This window comes from Macrotis lagotis, chromosome 8 (assembly GCF_037893015.1).
Source record: "Macrotis lagotis isolate mMagLag1 chromosome 8, bilby.v1.9.chrom.fasta, whole genome shotgun sequence".
Taxonomy (NCBI): Eukaryota; Metazoa; Chordata; class Mammalia; order Peramelemorphia; family Peramelidae; genus Macrotis; species Macrotis lagotis.
Genome location: NC_133665.1, coordinates 149,921,265 through 149,947,196, shown reverse-complemented (window position 1 = coordinate 149,947,196; position 25,932 = coordinate 149,921,265). Strand labels below are relative to the sequence as shown.

The 25,932-nt window shown below is 39.3% G+C and overlaps 1 protein-coding gene across 8 annotated transcripts in view; it reads left to right on the top strand.

The window, feature by feature from the left end:
* Positions 1–25,932, top strand: part of ITPR1 (inositol 1,4,5-trisphosphate receptor type 1) — a 423,734-nt gene that overhangs the window by 267,994 nt on the left and 129,808 nt on the right. For 4 of the 8 annotated variants that reach the window (XM_074198681.1, XM_074198677.1, XM_074198678.1 and 1 more), the window contains 3 exons: positions 3,999–4,049; positions 11,614–11,746; positions 13,404–13,594. In XM_074198681.1, coding sequence (XP_074054782.1) covers positions 3,999–4,049; positions 11,614–11,746; positions 13,404–13,594 — 375 coding nt within the window. The remainder of the gene's footprint in view (positions 1–3,998; positions 4,050–11,613; positions 11,747–13,403; positions 13,595–25,932) is intronic. The other 4 variants (XM_074198679.1, XM_074198683.1, XM_074198682.1 and 1 more) reach the window with 2 other exon arrangements.

Here is a 25,932-nt window from a genome sequence, read left to right as displayed (position 1 = left end):
TGAGATCAGCAGCTACTTGAACTTGAAACTACAATGAGACCTGTGTGACCTGTAAAATTTAAATCCATCTGCAAATTGAAACTCAAGCCATTTTGACCTAAACCAAGGTAGACCTATAATAACAAGTTAGTTATCAGAAGATAGTTCAGAAATTAGTTTTTCTCTAAAAAACCATGCAATGTGGTTTTCATTTTATTTTCTTTCTTTAATTTGTAGTATGATCTACCAATCTCAACACAAACCAAGGAAGACCCTACAAATATACACATATAATGCAAATTACTTTATACACCTATTTTAATGCAGATTTTTTTAAAAAATGCACCCTTCACCAAAGTGGTAACTCTTTATTTGATTCCTTCTCAAGAAAAGGGTTTTGAGGCATAGAAAATCTGAGTTCAACCATTTACTGCCTCCTTCTCTGAGCTTCTGCTTACCTTGTCAACAGAAAGTGTTGAACTTAGATATGCTCTACAGTCTCTTCTAGCTCTAAGTCTATAAAGGAGTTGAATGAATTCTCAAAGGCTTCCTCATTGTACCACTACTTTTCATGAGCCTCTGTCAACATATGCCATGGTACACCAAACTGGGGGAGTATTGGTTTGGTAGACCAAATTACCAGTGTATATCCTGGTTTTAGGGGAAAAAAAAGATCATTCACAGTTAGATAAGTTGTTGGTACACTGCTAATGAGGCCAAGGTCATGAGTCTTGTTCCAATGTGGGTCATTTCTCTTGGCTTTGTGCCCCAGTTGCGGATATGCCCCTGAGCACACAAACAGCCAAGTCATAGACCTGTGTCTTTGGTCAAACAGAGAGCGAGAGATGTAATGATGATTGGTTCAACTGTAATCTGTTCCTTCTGGAAAAATAACAAAACACACATTTGGTTAATGACATTATCAGTCAACATCTTCCTTTACATGCTGACATTTTCCATCAACACTAGTGTCCCTTTTCATACTCATCTCAGACATCTCCTTTTACCTCATCCATCACCTTTCTTCTCTACAGAGGTCCAACCTAAGAGTGATCTGATCATTTCTGAAGCTGACTAAGAAGAGGTCTGTAGCATAGAAAACCTTCCCTAGTGAAGGGATGGTGAAGGATGACATGAGTCAGTGAATTTTCAATAGTCTTTTTTGCTTATAAAGAGTTTAGGAGTCAGGCATTCTAAATAACATAGACCAATTTCCCAGTCACTCAGATTCATGTCTCCAGCTTCATCCTTGATGCCTTCACTTCTCTGCATTTCAGATCTGTTGTCAGATCTTGCCATTCCTACCTTCTTGAAAATAATCTGTAATTATGCCCTAAGAGTTATGAAGCTGCCTATTCATTTTGACCCAGCAATACCATTACTAGTTTTATTTCCAAAGATGATTAGGGAAAAAGGAAAAGAACCTATATGATTTAAAGTATTTATAGCAGTTCTCTTTTTAAATCTGTTCCCTTCTCTTCACTCTCACAGCCATTACCCAAAACAGGCCCTCATCACTTCTTGACTGAACTATCATAATAGCTTTCTAATTAATCTCCCTATTTCAAATCTCTCCCCATTTGAACCCTTCCTCTACTCAGCTACTAAAGTGGTTTTCCTAAAGGTCAAGTCTAACCACGTTGCACCTCTTCACCCTCACTCTATCAGATCTAAAATCCTCCCTTTGACATTTAAAGTCCTCTATAGTCTTATAATTCCCCAGCCCCCAAAATTCTCCCTCTTCACCTCTATCTCCTAATTTCACCAGTTTGCTTCAAAACTTATCTCAGTTTTCACTTCCGACAGAAGACCTGTCCTGCCCTCCCCCATTCTCTAGTTACTCAAACCTTCCCTCTGAGATTATCATCCACTTACATTTTATTTTTCTTGTATATCTCTATATCTATCTAGTTCTCTCTCTCTCTCTCTCTCTCTCTCTATATATATATATATATATATATATATATATATATATTATCCATATATCTACTTATATTTTCTCTATGTATGTATATATGTTTATATCATCAAAAATATCTTCCCTAGAATGTGAGCTCCATGAAGGCAGGGGCAGTTTTGCCTTTCTACATATCCCTTGAGCTTACAACAGTGTCTGGCTTGTGTTATGATCTTAATATATGTTTATTGACTGACCCAGTGTGTGTGCACTGATCATATGCTGTTTTCCTTTTTTGTTATCTTTTGGATGCTACTGCTCAAGGGACATTAGATGAATGTTCTTTTGTTGGTCATTCCAATTTTTTTTTAATCTAACAAGCATTTATTTAATTAATATATCCTCTCTGTGCCAGACACTGTCTCTGCCGCCACAGGGCTTACATTCTATCACCCTTTGAAACATGATGTATGTTTGTTGAGTTGAATTAAGTTTTTATTAGGTACACAGAAGGCAGTGGTTCCTGCTAGAGGTAGGATTTTTTTTTATTCTTTTTTAGAGGGATTGTATTCTTGGCATTTTTCCCCCTCAATGATCTTGTCCTGTTTCTTATTTTATTCAGAGCCTCTTCTCTCTGATACAGTTATACCTGGACCCCTTAGAGTCCAATAAATTTGTGATTATAATGCAAAGTGATCTCATCTTGGTCTCTCTGTTCTCTGTTTGGACAAGGAGGATAGAGCTAATCTATAGAATCTATGATCTCACTATCACTGATATGCATTGTGTTGAGTATTAGACTTCTTTGTGAATAGAAGAGACATGGTACTCTTAACTAACATTATATATTTTATTTTCAACTAGCTGCCACAACCTCCAGAAACGGAGAACTCGGTAGAGGTGTGTTGCTCACCTATATTTGTTACGCCAACAAATATGGGTGTTTCTAAGTTGTCTTGGTTGAGTGTCTTAATTGTTTTAGCAAGATCTGTGTCCCTATGTTTTGTGAACTTGAGGGCAATCTGTAGTTTGGTTGGAGGGACATGGTTTCTGTAAATCCCGTTGATCTTTCAGTGTAGAAATTGCCTCCTTGGCCAAAGAATCCCTTGAGGTCCAAAAATGGGTGTGTGACTTCTAGGACTTTAATGTAACTGTGTCTCTGCTGTAATATGACAGTGTCAGCATTTTTTAACCTGAAAAATTGTTTTCCTGAGATGTTATGGAAATTCTCCCTTGTTTTAGGAGAATTATGGGTGCATGTGGAGAAAAGTGCAGTTTCTAAGTCCTTCAACACTACAGTCTAGAAATAACATTGATGGAAATAAACACACACACACACACACTAACCCCACGGGATCTGTATTCTTTGTTCTTTCTATATCTAAAGAATTGTATTAAATAAAAGACTTGGACATCATTTAAGTGCTTGAGGTCTTCAGGAAACAATTTTTCTTCTCTTATTGGTAGATTTAGAATTTTTTTTCCAAATCTGCCAATAATGGAACCAAGAAGTTTTAATTTATTTTCAACAAACCTGCCAAAGACCTTGTTAAAAAAAATAAAGTTAAAAGCATGAAGGTCCTTATAGTTTATGTGTTTAATGTAATCAGTTTTTTCATCTAATGAGAGAAATCTCTGTTGTTACAAGGTTGAGTTATAATTACATAACTGCACTTTGCTCATTATGACATCTGTGGGTGTGCACCTGTGTATGTATGCATGTGTGTGTGTGTGTGTACGTCTTTCTTTATGCATGTATTGTAGAATAATGCATGTATGAGAATCACCGAGGATCTGCCCCCCCCTTTTCAATTTTGCATTACAAATTGCTATTAGATTATATGAGGAACCCTTGTAGAGCTTCCCTTTGAACTCTGGCAAAACAAAACCCCAGCCCCAAGATCCACTTATTTTAAAGAGGCTATCTGAGCAGACCGGATTAGTTAAGCATTATCTGAAGTAAATGAGTGCTGCTATTGTTTGATCCCGTGGTTTCTGTACCTTTCGCCTTGCTCTTGTCTTGGCTGTATGACTTGCTCTCAACGATTTTTATTACTTATTGATGCTAAAGATAAAGTCTCTCTTTAGTATCATACTTAAAATGGCATTTCTGCATGCTCAGCAGGAGGTTGATCAAAGTCTACCACTGAGGCAGCTGGAGGACCATAAAAGGGTATGTATGTGGTCCCAACTATTTGGAGCTAATCCTTGTAACGTCTCTGTCCATCTTTCATTATAATTTAAAGTAAGAGTAAAAAAATATATATTATTAGACATTCTTTTGATATCTAATCATAGACATTAATGCCAGTGAGACAGATTAACTGAAAAAAAAAATCATCTTTGATTTAGAAAATTAGAAAACATTCCCAACAAACTCATTGATGCTAGCACTCACTATTTCTTTCTGTTGAGCTCTTCCAATGAGATGACTTGTCTTTGAAAGTACCTTCAGGACTGAGTTCATATTTTAGCTCTGTTGTTGATTACCTGTGTGATTCTGGGCCCTTGGTTTTCTCAATGAGGAAATGAAGGATTTGGATAAGAGGGATTCAGAGATCTCTCCAAGCTCTAAATCAGTGATTCTTGGGCTGTAATTTGGTGTGCAAGGCTTTTCCACTAGGAGAACAGTGATCAAGCTCAGATTTTCCTCAAATTCCAGTTACATGGGGTATGAGTTATTTGCAATGGACAGTCTGGGTAGGATGTTGGAAAAGGGAATCTTGTGTCTAGTTGCTTCTTCTACCTAGCTGAGACTCCCTCAACCCACTGCTGCTGCCACCAACCTGTCCTAAAACTATCCTAGCTTCTTGCTCAGGAGCCGAGTAGGGGATGTCCTGTACCTCTGTTAGTAATCAGGAAGGGGTGGATTAGACAAATTCGTTTGTCTCCAAGGAAGGGAATAAGTTGTAGCCATTCCTCTTCCTACAGGCATAGATAGAGTCATAGGATCATGGAATTAGAGCTGAAAGACTCCTCAGAAACCATCTAGTACACATTCTACAGATAAAGGACCTAAGGCTAAGAAGGTCACACTCTTGTCTAAGATAAGACTAGTAGGAAACAATGAAGTTGGGATTTTAATTGTTCCTGGAACCTCTAGAACCAATGCTACATCTCAACAGCAGTCATTCACCCTATCGGAATTCTAAATTGCTTCATTGTCCAGGTTTCCCTTATATTCACAGCCTTTCCCCCAGTTGGCTTTCCTGTTCAATGAGTATTCCTGCATCTTGGAAATTGGATTCTGGCAATCAACATTTCTGTCCTTAATGCATATTCTCAGGATTAAAGGATTTAGAACTTAGAGGAACTTAATAGAGAAACCATCTGGTCAAAAGTCCTCATTTCAGAGATAAGAAAAGGAAACCAATGGCCCAAGATCACACAGAGAGCCAGTAGCTGGGATTTTGAACCCAGATTTCTTGGATTGTTCTTTCTATAAGATCATGCCCTTATTCCTACCATCCCATAGATCTGAAAATATCTAAGCCTTTTGTGAAAAGGGCAAAGTTTGGGGGATTTTGAACTGTACACTGACAAGTATATCATGTGAAAGAAGTGTTAATCCCCAAAATATTTGGAGCCCAGATCTTTCTTTTCTTTATTTTTTTTAGGAAAAGCTTAACTTAGTGACTAGTAAGTGCAGAGTAGATGCTTAGGAAATGTTTCTTGGTTGATATTCATTAATCAGGACTCCCATCCAAACTGGTGGGTCCAAGAAGTATTTACTATCTGAGTATTTATTATCTGGGCTCTTCAGAATGCCATTGATCCCATAGCACCATATCTGGGCTGTAGGGATGACTGTCAAGGTTGGCAGATACCAGTTGAGTAGGAATAAGTGGAAGAATCTTGCTTCTCAACAGATCCATGACTACAACTGAATGGTTTCCCCTCATGACATTGATTATTCCTCACCAATATTCTTATTTGCCACAGTACAAATGAAACTGACTGTTGTCGAACTTTCTTTCCCCTAGGTAATGTGTGTTGTATTCCTCACTGCAATGAAACATCTGATATTTGTTTGCATACTGTAGGTGTTAAACTGCTGGAAAATACTAGCATTATTTTTAAAGAAGTGTTTCACAGCCAACTGTTAAAACTGAAGAAATGACGTTATTTGGGAAGTCATTTTTTTTCCCCTGCTCTGCCATCAGATGGCTCAGTCTAGTGTATTGTGAGCAGCTCAAGGCTGTTGAGTAATTCATGTCAAAACAATTATGAACATTCTTCCCCAAAGCATTTAAAGAACCTTCCAGGTAAACTGTTGACTGTGCAAACAAAGAACTCTGAAGTACCACCGGCCCTCATTGGGCCCAAGTTCTCACAGGAGGAATTCACTTGACTTGTGGGGGACAGGAGAGTGTGGGAGCTGCTTTTTATTGCTGTCACCTTTTAAGGAAAATTCTTGCAATTTGTTCCTTCCTTCATGAAGGCTATGGGCCTTGTCCTTCGTCTTCACATCCCACTTGTACTCCCCCCCTCCCCCAAGCAGATTGTGACAATTCAGCTTTCACATTCAGAGTTGGGAGAGGAAAAACAAAAACCCACAAAGGAGCCAGAGAGCATTAATTAAAAAGAGCCCAGGAGAAAATAAAAGTTGTGGGGGAACATGTTTTCATAATGAGTGCATTTCACGTTATTCTCATATGGGGGGGGACTCATACCATTTGATGCGTCAGTTGCTATGGTAACTGCTAGCTAGGGTTTTTGGTGGAAGAGAAGGAAAAATGGTAATATGAAATCCCACTATAACTTAAGTTTGGCATACAAGATGCATAAATGTTCAGTTGGCATTTAATGAGGATACTTATTGAAAGATGACTTGTGTTCCCTGCTTCCCTCCCTTTTGCCTAATTTGAGCCTAATTACATGATATACATCAGTTACCCACAAAACTGAGAGTAGCTGGAAGCCAGGTCATTGTCACCTAGATATCAGAGAATATAACACCTGAGAGAGATAGAAGAGATCAGTCATTCCAACCCTCTTGTTTCTCAGGTGAGTTGAGTCTAAGAACAAAGAAGTGATTTATCCAAGGTCACCCAGCCAAGTAGTTGGAGAGTGGAATTAGATCCCAGATTGTTGCTAAACACTTTCCTTTCTCTTTAATGCACTAATTTATTAGAAAGGGGTTATATAGTTCTTGAATATTCTCTCTCTCTCTCTCTCTCTCTCTCTCTCCCTCCCTCCCTCCCTCTCTCTCCTCTCAACTTTCTCTCTCTCCCCCACTCTTCTCTTTTCTCTCTCTCCCTCCTTATATCTCTTTCCTCCTTTCTCCTTCCCTTCCTTCTTCCCTTCCTCCTCTTCCTTTCTCTTCTCTTCCTCCCTCCTTCCCCCCTTCCTTCCTCCCTCTCTCTCCTTCCTTCCTTCCTTCCTCCCTCCCTTCCTTCCTCCCTCCCTTCCTTCCTTCCTTCCTCCCTCTGGCATCTCCTTGTGTTATTTGATTGCGGCTGGTTCACTGGAGCGGTTAGAGGGCCCTTGAGGGTGCTTAATGAGTTCCAGATCACGGAGCCCTTCCTCACGTGGCCGGGTCAGCCCAGCTCCGTTCGTGGCCAAAGGCTGAATCCCTGACTTTGCCAGTCGCCTCTCATATGAATGCTGTTGAGTCCCCAAGTTAGAGGGCAGGATGGATCTGGGCTGCCTCTCAACACTTCTGTGAAAACAACTCAGGAAATGTGTTGTGTCGGTGGCAAGTCTGCAACTGCCTCCTTGTTCCTAGAGAACAATGTCCTTACTGATTCCCATTGCTCACAGCCCAGAGGAGTCTGCTTCTTCTTAGCAGGCTCTTGAACATTTTCTTTGAAGGAGGGGAGAGGTGGGGACTTAATTCCTTGAATTTGCTTTTATTTAACGGTTAGATCCTTCAGACATATTCAGACTCACCCTTTGCCTGCTTCCCTCTCCAAACCCTGCCAGTCTCTGTGGAGTCTCTGCATAATAACATATAATCACACAGCAGGTGAACTTTTCAAAAGTAGCCCTAAGGCTTAAGAAAACCTTGGCAAGTCAGGTCCACCCCCCTCACTTCCCCAGATATTTGCCTTCACGTCTCCAGGCTTCTTCTCAGGACTTGTTAACATATTACTTGAAATTCTACTGAGTCATGTTACACTTGCAGGCCCCTTCAGAAGAACTCTGGGGGTTCTATTTCTGGACCTGCTCTGTTTTCAACACCTTGCCTCCCTTGCTAGACTTCTCACTTAGTTCTCTTGATGATATGTCAGAGGTAACTTCATGCCATACGACTCCCTTGCCCAATAATAGTTCTGTGGAAACTACCCTAGCCCTCAGTTTGGGGGGGAGGGCTAACATTGTTGATACAAGGTGATACAAGGGGAGAGAAACCCACTTCTTGTCCCTTGCTGGTTTGCTGAAGAAGTAGTTCAAAAAATATTTTTCCAGCTCTTACTGCATGTTCCTAGCAGCACACTGTACTAGGGCCTGGGGAGCCAGACAGAGCAGATGAGACATACAACCGTAACCTCATGGAGTGAAAATGGAGGAGGGGGATGTGATACAGCAAGCTCTAGAGGAAAACGCCTACATTATAGGTGAGAAAGAAAAATGACCTGTGCAGTTTTAAAGGATGGAAAAAAAATCATTACTCACATGGTCAGGAGGTGAAGGAAGGCCCTTGGAAGGCAGAATTGTGAGCTGGGATTTAAAACATGGATAGAATTTTAAAATTCAGAAGATCAGTAGATAGAATGAGCAAGAGTGAAGCAGGAGATAAAATGGTCAGGAGTACTATTGGCTAGAGGCCGAGCATGAGGCAGGGAGTTTGGGGAGATGAGGTTGGGAAAATGGGGCGATGCCAACTTGTAGCAGGTTCTGAATGGCAGGCAGAAGAGGGGCAAATTGTGAAAAGAATAGAGACACTGAAGTCAGTGAAAAGCCACTTAGGATTTTGAACCATCAGGAAGTCTGGCATCTGGGTGACAGATGTTTTGGAGGTAAGAGAGGAGAGGAGAACCCAGAAGACTTCTTAGGAAGGTATTGTGATAATACAGCAAAGTGACCTTGGGGCAGAGGGAGAGAGAAGAGGAAGGTTAAAAAAGAGATCATTTGACAGGACTTGGGAGTTGGTTAGATATGAGAGGTAAAAGTCAAAAACAGTGTTGAAGGCTTATTAGTAGTTATTGATAATTATAAAAACACTGTCTCTCCTAGACCCTAAAGATGCAAAGTTGAAAAAGGATTTGTTCCTTGTCTCAAGGAGTATATCTAGTGGGGAAGGAGAGAGAATATGACAGTAAGCAAATATTTATGGTATGTCGTAGACTGTGATTGGATTAAAGGAGAGCCAGACAAAATACTTGGATAAATTTGAAAAAAGAAAGAGATCTCTTTCACCTTGGGGATCAGTGGCATGTGATTTGGGACTTTAAAGGAAAGACTTCAAGGTTCCAATTGTACAGTTAAGAAAAGATAAAAATCAGGGGCGGCTAGGTGGCGTAGTGGATAAAGCACCGGCCTTGGAGTCAGGAGTACCTGGGTTCAAATCCTGTCTCAGACACTTAATAATTACCTAGCTATGTGGCCTTGGGCAAGCCACTTAACCCCATTTGCCTTGCAAAAACCTAAAAAAATCCTTTAAGAAAAGATAAAAATCCAAACTAAGATGGTTATGTTGAAATGTACCCCCTGCCCCGAGGTCGAAATCACCAGTATCTTGTTAGATTAATAGGGACAGGAAAGAGTCAAAAAGAATTAGAATTCTGGGTGACTAGAAAGAAGTTCATACTTTGGAGAGAGGCATGGGAGTTAATATGAAGGACATATTTAGAAGTCAACTTTGTCAAATACTGCCAAGAAGTCAATTCAATTCAGTAAATGTTTACCAAATGCCTCATATGTACAATTCAAAGAAGGGAAGGATTAGAAAAGGACTGTTGAATTGGATATTTATCATTGGTGAATATAATATGTTGGTGAACTCTTGGAGATTTTTCATAAAGCAGTTTGCAAAGGGTTGAAGAAAGTATTGGAAGTCGTGAAGTAGTATCCTTCAGGTGTTGAACTCTGGCAGTAAGAGACAGGGCAAAGTTGGAATAGGGAGTAGTAGCTAGATAGGGTAAAGAGAAATTTCACACATGAGTAGTTGCAAAGGAACCAGTGGAGATGGAATGATTAAGATATATGAGAGAAGGAAAGTTTCAGGCAACAGTTCATAGGTAGAATAGTGAGACAAACTTCTTAACCTGAACAAAAAGAGTAAAGGGATGATGTTACTATTAGATTTGGAAAGGGTGACTGGGGGAATCTAGAGACCACTAATTCAGTCTTCTTGGTAAAATAAGCTAACTTACCAGCTTGAAGTCCAGTGGGCACCATTGGTGACTGGAGGAAAGGAGTGAGATGGGAAGTCAATAAGTAAAAAGTGGAAGACTTAGGTCTGCAGCAGTGGGCAGCCGGGGAGACAAGAGATCTCCTAAACTAGGATAAGAGTTATGTTCCATAATTGTAGTATCTTTGGTAGTCTTATGTTCAAAGAACTTTATTATAGTTGTGGGTTTTTGTTTGTAATTCCCCAGCATTTGAAAGACTCAAAGGGACCAGACTTCTGTAGGGAAGACTTAAGTGTCCACTTTCTAATGTGTTTAAGCATGAACCCTTATTTTTTGAAAGGTCTGAATTCTTGTTAACACATTGAGAATATCCACGCTGGCTTGAGCAATAATTTTACATGTTCCATGGAAACCAATTTGATGAATTTTGAATCCATCTAAATGTCAATGAGTTATCCTTTGAGTTCCTCCTTAAAAGACTCTTAAGATACAGCACAGATGTTAAAACTACATAGGTAGAGAGAGAGGTTCCTCCTAAATACCCCCATACTAGTGAAATCAGAGACCTCAATTGCTCTCCCTGTCCCCACCATCCGAGAAAAAAAATATTACATGAAATCTTTAAAAATAGGATTTTTTTCTTGTTGTCTTTAGCTGGAACTCTTAAACAGGAACTGGCTTATAGTGCTGGTGGCCGAGTAAATTGGTTCAGTCTTTTTTGGAGAGAAATCATGCAATACGTAATAAGCTATAAAATTGTTCATACCCTTTGACCCGGTATTTCCACTTTGGGGAATATGTTCCAAGGAAATAACCCACAGGAGAGAATAATTTGTACCATGATGTTCACAGCACTATTTATAATAGTGTGAAATTGGAGACAGCCTGAATACCCACAACAGTAGGAGAATGGCTAAATAAATGATGGTAGGTTGATGTGATGGAATCCTCCAGAACCACGACAAACAACTCAGGTGTGACCTGTACTGATGATGTATGTTGATATTGATGTCTCTGGATGTGATGTGAAATGTCTCTAAACACTGGTAAAGATTAGAAGAGAATTTAAAGTGATATCAATGAAGTTTAATGCTCATTAGATAATCTTCAAAAATTGCTTAAGTGGATAAGAATGATGATATTCTACATACTAAAAAAATGTTATATGTAAATGAACCTTTAATTTTAGTCTTTGCATTTTGTACTATTTGACAAGAGTATTAGGAAGAGGAAATGTCCAAAGTTCTGCTTGGGTTATATGGTCTTGTCACTTAGAAAATATTGAATAAGGTAACCTGAAAATTTGCAAGAGCTCCTGATATGTTTTCCCCTAGTAAAACTAGGCCAATTATGACTGAGTACCCCTGTGTCTTTTGAATATTAGTTATTCCGTTATGCATTAAATTCGGGACCTGATTTCATTATCCTGTTTGAATTAAGGGTGAGGCACTCAGGCAAATTTTGGTCAACCGTTACTATGGAAACATCAGACCTGCAGGAAGAAGAGAGAGCCTTACGAGCTTTGGCAATGGCCCGCTATCTCCAGGAGGACCTAGCAAAACTGGGGGAGGAGGTAGGCTGCGCGGTAGGCTAATTAGTGCTATGTGCGACACTGGGCTGCCATGTTGTATCTGCACGTAACCAATTGAATATTTAACAGGTGAATTGGGGCTGTGTGGGGATGTGGGAAAGGGTTGGTTTTAGGTTTGTTTTTTTTTTAAAGCAGCTCATTATTTTTTTAGCATACATCCTGTCAAGGGAAAAAAAACTGGCAAATATTTTCATGTCAAAGAAGACCCTATTCTCTAATGGAATTAGAAAATCGCAAGTTCAATGAACACTAAATGTTTACTTCTTTTATTTTTACTAGATGATGTTCAAATTTCCCATGATTATTTGAATAATCTGGCCAACTAGACTTGATTACATTCCCAGTCCTAACAAGAAGCCTTCCTTTTAACCAGGGGAATTAAACAAGTAATTTCCTATGAAGAATTATCATGGGAGCATACAACACTCAGACCTGCAAACACACACACACACACACACACACACACACACACACAGGTTCACTCACTCAATACATACACACACTTATGCATAACACATTAGCACGCATAACACACATACACAGGTTCACTTACTCAATACATACACACATATGCATAACACATTAGCACGCATAACACACACACACACACACACTTGCTTTCCTTAAGAGGAAATAATTTTTTAAGTATTTTATGTTGTCTTTGAGCCGTTTGTCACTTTTGAACCACATATAATCACAGAATTATACCCGACCTCCAAAGTCACTCATTTAATAAACATTTATTCAGTTGTACCATGTGTCCAACACAATAATAGGCACTGGGGATAAAACCACAAAGATGGAATAGTCCCTGCCCTCAAAGAGCTTCCATTTTATTGAAGGAAATATATTTATATGTGTGTAGATATACATATAAGTTTGTATATGTGATATATAAAACCCTACTTATAAAATTATATGTATGATAGTATATGTAATATGCAAAATCAAAATATATTTAAAAAGAAACCCTGTCATCTAGTCTAACTTTCCCATTCTTCAGATGAAGAAGCTGAGACCCAGAAAAGGAAAATAACATATTCTTTTGTAGTGATGTTGAGGATAACTTGCATTCATAAAGTGCTTTAAGTTTTGCAAAGCACCTTACAGATGATCCTCCCAGTAGGCCTTACTACTGTCCTCTTTTTACAGATGGGGAAACTTCGAGAGATGAAGTGAATTGTTCAGAGTAACATTTGCTGATTTCCAAGGTGTAAATCCTCACACTGAAAATTTCATGATCTATTCTGTCCAGTAGGTGGGAGCTAGCTCCACACACCACTGATTAATATAATTGACATTCATGCTGATATAAAATGTGTTTTGTCACCTGGGTCAGGAGGTTCAGTGAAAACTAGACTAGTTTAAGAGTCAGAATAATGGGTTTCAATCCAACGCTGTTACTATTACCCAGGCAGCTTTGGGCAAGGGACTTCTCTCTAAGCCTCTGTTTCCTCATCTGTAAGAAATTAAAATAACAAAGGTGGGATACACTAGATGATCTTAAAGTTCCTTTCTGCTACAAAAGTTCATCTGCTATATCAGCAAATCTAGCCAATGGTTCAGTAATTGATTTTGTGTTGAATGGGCTTAGGCATTGATCTGGCGTCTCTGTATTCATTGTTGTGATCCTTTCTAGGGGGAAGTTCAGGATCTAGTACCATGAGCAGAGGTGAAATGAGTCTGGCAGACGTACAATGCCATCTGGACAAAGAAGGGGCGTCCAATCTCGTCATCGATCTCATCATGAATGCGTCCAGTGATCGAGTTTTTCACGAAAGTATTCTCCTTGCCATTGCACTCCTGGAAGGCGGCAACACCACCATCCAGGTAGGGAAGGTGGGGTTCAGTAGTGGGGTGAGGATGGCAATAAGCACACCATTTACTTCTCATGTCATGGAGTCATTAACTCTACTTAAAAAACAAATGTGTTGTTCTGAAGGTGAAGTCCTCCTTATACCCTGCTTCAGATTCAGGACAGCTTGGGCAATATTCAAAAGCCCACCTTACCTGGCAATATCTTTCTGGTGTTATTTCACATGTGTGCTGCTCTCCTATAATCCATACTTTTGTAGTTGAGAATTTTCTCTGAAACAAGGACAACTTTAGAAAATGGATGATGGTCTGATTTGAAAAGGAAATTTGTTCTAAAAGAAAATGTCTCTGGCATTCAGATGAACTCATTACAAAGTGACCAAAAAAAGTTGGGAACGTCTGTGTGATCTAGGTTTCTTTTTTTCCCCTCCATTTAAATATATACATATAGATGCGTGTGTGTGTGTGCCTATATAAATATATATTTATATAGGCACACACACATATCAGAATTGCTTCATTTCCTGAGGTTGTTGCTTAAATTATTTCAGATGCCTTTAATTTCAGAGTGGAATGAAACTCTGTGTGTGTGTGTGTGTGTGTGTGTGTGTGTGTGTGTGTGTGTGTGTGTGTGTATAAAATTGGGGATTCAAGTAAATGAACATTAAAGTACCTACTATGTGTAAAGCCCTATGGTTGATACTTGGACTATAAAGAGCAAAACTAAACAGTCCCTTTTCCCAAGGAACATATATTCTATTGAGGAGAATATGTAGAGTGCAAACATACATACATATACTTTTATATGTAGGGGGCGGGGGAGAGGGAGAGCCTTCCAGATACAGAAGAACTGCATGGAAGAGGTAGAGAATGTTAAGTACTGGGAACCATGTGTAATTGTCCAGTGTGACTGACATGTCAAGTTTGAGAAGGAGAGTTTTCTGAAACAACATTGGAAAGGTACATGGAATCCAAATTATTGAAGTACCTAAGTACCAGACTTTTATTTTCCTATTCTACCATGCTAAAAGAAATGCTTATTTTATTTCTTAAGTTCAGAATGAAATAAATTAAAATTTTAAAAGAAGAAATCCATACTTGGCTCTAGAGGCAATGGAAAGCTATACTAGATTTTTGAACTGGAGGGTAGTGCATGGTCCTACTTGTGTCTTCAGAAGATTCTTTATTTTGAGGGCTGTATGGAGGATGAGAGAGTCTGGCCATGGGAAGATTATCAGGAGGCAGGTTCACCAGTACACAATAAGCCCCTGACTTAGGGGGGTGGGAATGGGAAAGGAGAAAGAGGGACAGATGGGACAGGCAACAAAGTCTATTTGGAAGAGTAACAATAAGTCCCTAAAAGAATTGGGAGGTGGGAAATGCACTTCTAATTCATTTAGGCAGAACACTTGGTATGGATCATAGATTAATGTACACACACACACACACACACACACACACACGGGTCATCTTTTGTATTGCTCCAAACAGTCCTCTGGATCAGAGAGCATCCATTGGAGGTTTTAACCCTTTCATTTCTAGAACCTCTACCCCGAGGCTGCTGATATTCTGGCTGGTGACTGCCTAACCAAAATACTCTTCCAGGGAACCTCCAGCCATGTTTCATGGCTCTCCTTGCCCCGCTTTCTTCTCTCCAGCCTTGTCAGCTACCTGCCTGGCAGCTTGCCAGCCACAAGGATTACGATGCTGCGATCCACCCTCAACCCAGTTTTGGAACAAATCAACTCTACCATTGTTCCAAGGAAAGGGGTGTTATTCTGCTCTTCTATTCCTGTGTCTCTTAGATCAAAAAGTCCTTTCTGACTCTTGTTCTCTCCTAAACATCGCAGAATACCCCCAAGCACTTAAGGTGGAGTTTGGCAAAAGCTAAATCTTTAATAACTGCTTTTTCTTTCATTTCATTCCTACTATTTGCACAATTCTGACCTTGACATTAGAGATCTCAAGATTAGAAACAAATCTCAGCCTTCAAAGAGCTTAAAATCTAGTGAGAGGGTTCAGAGTTAGAATAAGAGGGGAAGAAAAAGACAGGATGGGACTCTGTGATTTGTCCTGTGCCTGTACAGCTTGTAATTAGACTGTGTGGTCCTTGAGGGCAGGGATTAATTTTTGCGTTGTTTTCTATCCCCAGTGTTTAATACTTAATCAGTGCTAATTGACTTGATTTATTAAAAGGTCATTGACTAATCGATGCCATAAAATATTAGTAGGATGCAGAATAGAATGGAAGGAGTCTAAGCAAAGTACTATAAGAAGATAGAAAATCTCTTTCTGAGTTATATCCGGAAGGTAACATTTCTAGAGCCTATCAGCTAATTGGATGGATGAGGAAAAGAAACTGAAAGGGAACTGAGGTTCCAAACTTGTGAAGCTAATTGGGAGTTTGGTGGAGCTATCAAAAGACACAGAGAAGCTGTGAAGAGGTAGATTTGAGAGGGCTGATGAGTCCCGCAGCAAAGATGTCTGGAATTGGTTCCATTGGGGTTAGATATAAAGATTTGAGAATCATCTTTCTAGAAGAGGTAACTGAAGGTATAGGAATGAGTGAGCTGACCAAGAGAAAATAAAGGGAGGGCAGAAAATAGAGCCACATTTATGAACAGGAGAATTAAGAAGAAAATCCAGTAAATGAAACTGAAAGGAGGGGTATCAAATAATTAGAGGAAAATTATAATGGAGAGACAGGGAGGAACCAAGAGGGGCTAGTCATCTTGTCACATGATTGAAAAAGGTCAAGAAAAAGGAATACTGAGAAATAGGAATTGGATTTAGCTATTAAGCTCCCTTAAGCCTTTGAAAAAAGTCATTTCAGTAGAATGTCAGGAAGAAACTAGATTTTTAAGAGGGTGATTAATTGGAGGCAGTGACTACAGACTTCTCTTTTTTTAGAAATTTAGTTGTAATGAATGTTAAAAAAAATTTTGCATGTAAATGAGAAATATTTCACAAAGTAAATAAAAATATATTTAAAAAAAAGAAAAAGCCAAAAAAGAAATTGCATAGAATTGTAAAAGAAAGATAGAGGAGAATAACTGGGGGAAGTAGAAGGCTCAAAAGAACTCTATGGCTCAGTAGATAGAACTTTGCTTTTAGAATCAGAAACACCTGAATTCAAATCCTGCCTCAGATACTTCCTTGCTGTGTGATCCTATTCAAGGATTTGATTTGTCTCAGCCTCTGTATTCTCATAAGGGGACAAATAATGGTACTTATTTCACAGGGTTATTGTGATGATTAATAATATTATAACAAATCATTATAGCTAGAATTTCTATCACCCTTTAAAGATTGAAAAGCACTATGCATTATCTCAATTCATCATCTGGTCCATTGAGCTCTGGTAGGCAGGTGCTGTTATTATCCTCATTTAGCAGATGAAGACATCGAGACTGACAGGGGTTAAGTGACTTGCCCAGGGTCACAAAACTAGTGTCTGAAGTTAAGATTTGAACTCTGATCTTCCTGCCTCCAAATCCAACTCTTTCCTGTGGCACCTAGTTTCCTCTAATAACTTATATATGGCAGTTTGCAAACCACTTATGAGAGAGCTTGCAGATATTGTTGTTCGTCCTTCATTGTTCAAGAAGACCAATGATATCATTAGGTTAATGTCTTGACTTGATACTGGACTTCCCTCAAGTCATTAGGGTTCAGTGGGAAGAGATTAATGAAGAATTAAAGATGAAGGATGGGAAAGGAATGATAAATGATTACTGAGATGGGAAGGAATCAAATGTAAGCTTCAAATAAAAGAGGGCTCCTGCATCCTATCAGACCTGAGGGAAAGAATGAGTGGATGGGTAAGGACAAGGAATTATTGTCTGGGAAGAAGGTAATGGAGGGAGCTTATAACAACAGATGGCTTCATTCTTCTCAGGAAAAGAGAATGAAGAGTTCAACTTTGAGACTGCAGAGTCTGAGATGATGACAGGACATGCTGTCCTTCTCTTGCCAGGGCTGAGGGAGGAGGAGGAAAAAGAGAGGTAGAAGTAGGGAATTTGAAGGGAAAGAATTTGGAACCATGGTAGGGGAAAGTATGATCCAGAGTCAATCTCAGATGAATAAAAGAACTGCTCTTTACAATGAGGTCCTTGTTAAGGTTGGCATGAGTTTTTTATGGACTGAGTCAGTGGGGTTTATGACTTCCCAACAGTTTTCAGGAGTGGAAACAGAGAAGATGACTGGTTGGGGTGACCCAGGACTGGAGATTGCCAGGGTGGGGACTACTGAAGGACCAAGAATTCAAGAATGAGACTGGCTAGCTATAGGGGCCAGAAGGCAAACAAATAAAGTAAAATCAAAACATAGCTGATAACCTCAGAGAGCTCAGAGGACTGGAGGGACCAGAGGTTATTTGTTAGTTGACTTCTTGGCTGACAAGATATTTCACAGTAGAGTCCCTAGGTGACCTGTTTTAATGAACAGTTGTAAAGATGTGAGTTTTAATTAGCATGTCAATTATTTGCATATAAATGGTACTTTGTTTTCAAGTGTTTTGATTACTACCATCTCCCTACAATCTTGTTGCCAGTATTAATTTAGTATATCTAAAAGAGAGGATTGACTTAGACCATGAACCTGTTCTAAGGCCCTATTTGCATGACTACAGATGCTTAAGTACACAGTATGAATTAGTAAGATTTGTTAGTTTGCCACTTTTTTTTTTTTAGGTTTTTGCAAGGCAAATGGGGTAAGTGGCTTGCCCAAGGCCACACAGCTAGGTAATTATTAAGTGTCTGAGACTGGATTTGAACCCAGGTACTCCTGACTCCAAGGCCGGTGCTTTATCCACTTTGCCACCTAGCCTCCCTAGTTTGCTACTTTTAACGGACATTTTGAAACCATACAGAGTTTAGGACTTATGGTAAGAAAATTTTTTTGAAAAAAATCACAATATTGAGGAATTCACAAATTAGGTGGGAATTTATGATAATTAGCCTCAAAGATCAGATTTACTCAAGTGTAGTACTGGGGGAATTATAATGAAGATCCAAGTGTGGTACAGCGATAAGATTGTTATTGTTTGTTGTAAGAAGGCTGAATTTGAATTCCTGCTCCCTTATTTTCTATGTGAATTTGTCACTGGACTGCTCTGAACCTCAGTATCTTTTAAAATTTCTTTAAAATGAGGATTTTGGATCACAAGATACCTTCTAGATCTAAGCTTATGAATCTATGAAAAGCTCATTCCTGTTGCCAAGGTGTATGAAGTCTAATCATGAATGTGGCCAGGAAGGGACCTTTACCAAAGGGTAACTCACTCAGTGTATGATATCTGGTCATCATCAGAACATATGATAAAGTATCACCAGACTGTCCTGTTCAGGAAGTCTTGATGCATGTGTTACATGGAGCACCTGTAGAATAGAATGTTTTTCATGACTAATGAGCCGCGTGATTTCACTCTGAGCACATTAGCACTGTACAAATAATGATTTGGAGTATGTTTTTTCACAGTTGGTTGGTGATCATGTGGCATACCGAAGCTGGTTTTTCCCCCAAGTTTTTTATCATTTCAAGTAATTATGAATATTAGCTTCATGTTTTCACACATTTCTTACTCATATCCACATGCTTCGGTTTCAGACAAAATGCTAGGCTTGATTTACATCAATTATTATTCTTAGAGAAGATGAAACTATTCTGTTTCCCTCACCAGCATCTCAAGGGTGAGCTTGAAAGGTTCTTCAGCGTATAATGTTGAATCCCCAGATGTATATAGGTCCAGACATCACTGTGAAATCCATATGATTTTTTGGTACCTTGACCATACTGTTGGTCTTTGGGTTCCACTAGCCAGACTCCCCAGCTTTTTACTTGAAACCCTCTTTAATCTGATTACAGCACACCTTGCCAGCCCAATTTCATGTTCCTCCCCTTCTCGCAACTCACCTGCCATCTGTCATCTCACTTTGTTGATAAGGCTTGGGATGATCTGCCTTCTAACATTCCTCCCATCAGTTCAGTTCACCAAACATTTTTTAAATGTGCATCTAGCACTGGGCAAGGACTGGAGATATGAAAAAAAAAAGATAAAGTAGTCCCTACTTTTAAAGTCCCTACTCTTCAGGGGAAGAACAAGATGTACACAGATGAACACTAATATCTAGAGAGATCCAGAAAGTCCTGTTGGGCTATTGTAGGACAGAGTACTTAAGGGAGAAAGCCAGGATTTCTAAGAGATAGAGAATGACCGAAAGCATTTTAGAAATAGGGGGCAGCCTGTACAAAGAAGTGAAGGCAGGAGAGCGAATATATGTCCAAGGAAGGGCAAGGAGGATCATCTGATTAGGACATAGAACATGTGAGAGGAAGCAATATGGATTCAAATCAGAAAGATGAACTGGAGTCAAATGACAAAGTACTTTTAAATACAAAACCAAGGAGTGTGTCATTTACCCCTAACGGAAATAGAAGACATCTTCAGCTTCTTGAGGGATGTAGTATACCTTTGGAAATGTTAGTATGGAAATTATAAATTAGAGAGGGAAGAGGCAGAGGTTGCAGAGATTGCTTGAAGACTTTTTCAGTGGTCCAAGTGAGGGGTGAAGATGACCTTCCTTGATGAGGCAGCCACATGAATGGCTGGGGGGAGGGATCGATGGAAAGGGTGTTTTTAGAGGCAGTGTCCACAAGAGTTGGCAACTGGGTAGAATGGGAAGTGTTGAAGTGTGAAGTCAAGGATGATTCCAAGTTTATGAATCTGTGTGACTCCAAGGATACTGACACCTTAAAAAGAAATAGGGAAGTTGATGAAGAGGGGTGTTTTGGAAGAAAAGACAATGAGTTCCATTTGGATATGTTGAGTGTGAGATGCCTTTAGGTTGTATTGTAGAAATTCATAGCAGGCTGTTGGTTATACAGGACTGGAAATCAGGAGAGAGATTAGGCTCCAAGTCATCTACCTCAAAATGATCCTTGAATCTGTGAAAGCTAATGAGCTTTTACCAAAAAGAAAAGAAGAGTGGAGAAAGAAAAAAGGGACATGCTGGGAAAGAATGGTCCCACAGGTAGGAGGAGAACTAGAAGTACTAGCTTTCTGGGATTAACCTGGTTTCTTTACTGTGAATTGCACACAGCAAAGTTGCTGTTTGATTGGGTTAAAAACCACTGGTGTGACAATTGAGGAGTATTTCATTTCTGCGATTCATTCAGAGCAGCAGGTAAGAGCGAGTTTCCTTGGTTCCTCACTACCCCATTAACTCTTCCCAGTTAACACAACACACATTACTGCAACAGGAAGGGAGATCTGTTTGTGGCCGCATGAGCCTTCACAGAGTTGTAGATTGTTTCAATAATAAATGGTAGGAAAAAAAATTGTAGGACAAAATGACTGCTGACCTACATATTGACTCTTTATAGAGACTTCTTTGTATCTTTTTAAAAAAATTTTTTTAGGTCTTTTTTTTTTCAAGGCAGATGGGGTTAAGTGGCTTGCCCAAGGCCACACAGCTAGGTAGTTACTAAGTGTCTGAGACTGGATTTGAACCCAGGTACTCCTGACTCCAGGGCCGGTGTTTTATCCACTGTGCCACCTAGCCACCCTGACTTCTTTGTATCTAACAAGGTCCCCTTTCAAATCATATTTATTTTTTGGTTGAATCTCCTCCCATAGAGTTTAAGACATTCATTCAGCAAACATATATTAACCATGCTATTTATTAGCCATTTACTATATGCTGGGAATACAAAATGAAGAAAACAAAGGATAGTCCTTGCTTTCCGGGAACATTATACCATGCTTGGTAAAAAGAAAAAAAAAAGATACTTGCCTTGGCCTTCTAGGAGTCTCCAAACTAGACAATATGTCATATATCTTCAATTATTCAAGACCCAATAAGAGTTGGAGTGATTATTTCATTGTCTCACTCTCAGGTTTTACCTTGACTAGTAGACAGTCATTGTATATGGAAGTTAAAAAAAACTTGAGAAAGACTAGGGAGGAGTCTTGAAAGAAAGATTGGAAATTGGTACATGGGCTGTTTGTGATTGTGCTTTCGAATATAAACTATAAAAGATATAAAAGAAAAAATGTCCAGGCCTCTGAAATTGATATTCAGTTCAGAGAAGGTCCAGAGATGGGATGAAAGATGAGTATAATAAATAATCAGGTGACTTTTTCTTAAAGGGTGAAGTTCTCCTACCCGAGGCTTGGATCACATCCTTTTCCCTTTCTCTTCTGAATCATTTAAACAAGGATGTGGTCATCTGGGACAGGCCTCTCACTAAGTTGCATTGCTTGGGCCATGAAGTCTTCCATTTATGGAAATGCATGGGTGATGCAATGCAGAATTTGGCAACCCCCAAGAAGCTTGACAAAGGAAATTTACCCAGTCATTTTCATAACATCTCAGCTCTCAGATCATGCCTGAAGATCTAGGGGAATTTGGATTACCTTTCCTGTTGGCACCTTAACTATATTTCTGGCTACTCTGACCCAGCCCTGGCTTTCAAAATCATCATAATAAATGAGAGGGATCACACACCCATGTGACATCGTAGATTTGGGTGCTGTCTGGATCTAAACAGTGTTGTTGCTCCTGTGATTCATCCCCTAAACAAAAAAGGGAGGGGGTGGTTCTTGGTGATCTCTGGGTAATGTAGGAACTTGACAGATGGTCTGACCCCCAAATTGAGCTTAAATTTCTTTCCTTTGTTTTCTTGAAGTATAAAACTTCCTCCATCCAACTGTCCTCACTCCTCCCTGCCCCCTCCTGCCAACCCCCAAAAGAAATCTTTAGTTTCCATTTGACGTTTTGAAGTAAGTGGGAAACTGTAAAATAAGCATTTGCTTATGAATTAATTTTTGGCATGCAGCTAGTTAGCAAACCTCATGGCACTTTCATATCCGTCCCATGCATCCTAGCCAACAATTCTTATATTCGTTCCCTTTTAAGTTGGTGCTTCCAGCAAACCGGAATAGATACTTCCATTCCCCCCATTTTTTCCCTTCCCAGAGGGAATATCCGAGGAACCCTTACTTCAGGGTGGGTGGTGGGGAGGGCAACTTTAAATGGACCCAGTATTTTCAGCAAATGCAAATTCTAATCTAACTTCATTTATCAACTTAAGAGGGGTGGATTTTTTTTTAAGGTTCTGACTAATTGTTTCTAGTTCCAGGAGTACACTGAGGTCTTAGATGTGAAATGGTTCATTGCCGTCTAGAACTAGTGTTATGCCGACTACTGGGCTGTAGACACACCCAGTAATGATCTCTTTCCCTCACATACACATCTAGAAATGGAAAAATAGAAGAAAAAAGCTGACTTACAAATCCAGCTAGCTCAGTTGGGAGAGATTCTTAACTTTAGGATCCTTGCCCCAGAGCCCCCTTACTTCTGAAGATTACTTAAGGAAATCAGATGAGAAATTAAAGGGATTGGTTTCCTGTCCATCCTACCTCTCCCTCCTAGACTTGTAAAAAAAATATCACTGAATAAATGACCCGAGGGAGTTACAGTGCCATTTAGCCCATAGGTGGAGGTTTTGATGGAAAGTTGAATTTTACTTGGCAGCAAAGAGGAGCCCAGTTTGTGTGGAGGGTCAACCTTCAGTTGATGTGTCAGTCATCTCCAGAATGGGTAAATGATGAGTGCGGGGGCACATGACAGCAAGGGATGGGTTTTGTTTTGTTTTGTTTTTTTGGCTGAGTATCCTGAAATGAGTCATCTCTAAGTGGTGTTTTCTAACCTCAGGTTTCATCCATGTGGGAAATGAATTTAGCCAGCGGTGAACTAAGAAGTCCATTTTTCTTATTGACATTGCAGGGATTTATTTGAGAATCTCCTGTTAGAAATTCAAATCATCTGGGTAAAACCCAAGTACATTAGCTGGAGAATCGATCCATATGTTCAGGCAACAATAGCTGGAATCCCATGGTTGTTCCGGCTTAGTTTTAGTAGAGAATTAGATGGCAAGTTGCTTTTGTTGAATGCCCAGAATGTTAGACCTCGAAGGAAATGACAGAGAGTACCTAGTCCAAGGGTGCTTGATGTAAGATCCATAAACTTAGTTTTAAAAAACATTTTGATAACTATTTCAATAAAACTGGTTACCTTTTTGGTCCTATATATTTTATTTTACACACTTAAAAACATTATTTTGAAAAGAGGTCCATAGTCACCAAGTTGGACTAAAGGGGGTTCTTATCTCAAAAAAGTTCAGAACTCTAATTCTAGATTCTAGTCCCTCTTTTACAGCTCATAATTGTATATATTCTGATATCAGTCATCTTGGTTCTCTTGTATAAGAAATTCATTTGGATGTATATATTACAATAAAATATCTTAAGGTGGAAAAGAATAGTTTTCATTTTTAAACCAATATGGACTTCTTTCTTCTTCCCATCAAAGAGACCATTTTGCTTGTCTTATTTCTCATTTATTCTTGTCAATGTTTATTGACCCAAACCCCTCTGTTTCTGTGTTCCCGTAAAGTGAGTCAGAACTAGCATAGACAAGAAATTGGATTTGCTACTTGTTTCTGATTCCTGATGCCATTTATGAGTCAAACAATAAACATTTCTTAAGTTCCTACTTTGGGGGGTGGCTAGGTGGTGCAGTGGATAGAGCACGGCTCAGGAGTCAGGAGGACCTGAGTTCAAATCCTGCCTCAGACACTTAATAATTACCTAGCTGTGTGGCCTTGGGCAAGCCACTTAACCCCATTGCCTTACCAAAAAAACCTTTAAAAAAAAGTTCCTACTTTGTGCTATTGGGAGGAGGTGGCCACTAAGGGGAGTCAACATGCAAACAACTATATACAAACAACCTATATACAGGAAAAAAAATGGAGACATCTCAGATAGAAGACTCTAGCATTAAGGGGGATCAAGAAAGGTTTGTCATAGAAGATGGGATTTTAGCCAGCATTTGAAGAAAGCCAGGAGGCCCTAACATTCATTTCACATAAATTAAAGAATAAAATTTCAGACCAATAACTTTATCATTTAAAAATTTTTCTTGCCCATGAGTTAATGTGTCTTCAAGGATTGATTTACTACACTCTCATGAAAATGGAGTGTTGTCAGATGAAAGCAACTTGGAGAGAAAATGCAAATAAAAGACAGGAAATGGGAAATTAACTCCGTTCTGTTGTGATCATCCTCTAATGGTGGAATGGACTGCCTCTACCCCTTAGTTGAGGTCTTAATGTCAATAAATCATGATAATAAGTGTTAGGTGAGTTAGGGGTGGTTAATTTTCTTTGTTGTTTTTTCCCCCTTCAGATAATTACAGTTTCTACCCAAATGATTTGAATATTTGTGCTGAGGGCCTAGAAGGAAAGGTGTGAGTTGCCACACATGAAATCCAAGCTGTTAGCATTGAGAAAATGTTTGGTAGCCAAGGTAATCTAAATCAAATCAAGATATGTGAGGTCCTGGAAGTTGAAAAGATGGGGAAGCTTATGTTCCAATCTTTCCCCCCTCCACACCCTATCCCTGGTTTTCCTTTTTTTCATTTCTAAGTATCAAAGTATACCATTTAAGCAAAACTCTGTGAGCTTTCCATATCTAGTTTTCTGTATTTCAGTCTGGAATTCTATGAGAAAGGGTCCAACCCAGTGCAACAAGCATTCCTTTAGGGCCTTTTATGTGTAAGAGCAATATGGGGAACACAAAGACCAAGTAAAACAATCCCTGACCTCAAGGAGCCTACATTCTGTTGGAGAGAGTCATGTGCATTTTGAATAAGCAAGCTACCCATAAAGCAGAATTTGATTTTTTAATATATGACTGGAGGTCAAGTCTCCTTCTTCTCCAGGATGAGTTTCTTGAGGACCAGGATGAAATTTTTAAATTTCCCATGGATCAGGCAGTATTAGAAGTGGGAGGAGATAGGGAGTTCAGAGATACAAGGAGAAAGGGAGAGAAAATTGATATATAGGTACTTGGCTAATTAGAAAAGAGAATGTTGATTGCCAGAGTGTTTAATTAGTCTTCAGAAATTTTAGCCAGATGTGAGCCATCTTTCTTAGCTAGGGGACTAGGAATTAAGGAAGAGAGAATATATTATATTTTTAAATAAATATACACCCAATTCTGAGGTCTCTGTCTTCTCAGAGAACTTTTTTTTTCCTGTTGCTTCCCCTTATGATTCCCTCATCTTATTCCCCTTCCAAAGTTCCAAGTGCTCTATTTTTCTAATTTGGAAGGATGAGTAAGATGAGTCATTCTTTTCTTGGGAGTTATACCTCCTTGGCTCACACCTTTGATTCCAAGGGAGTGTAGGCATTCCATTCCAGGCGTTTGATCTGGAAGTATATTTCAGGCAGCTCTAACCCAGGGGCATTATGAACTATTATATTCTATTCTTTACTCAGGGCTGAATCTT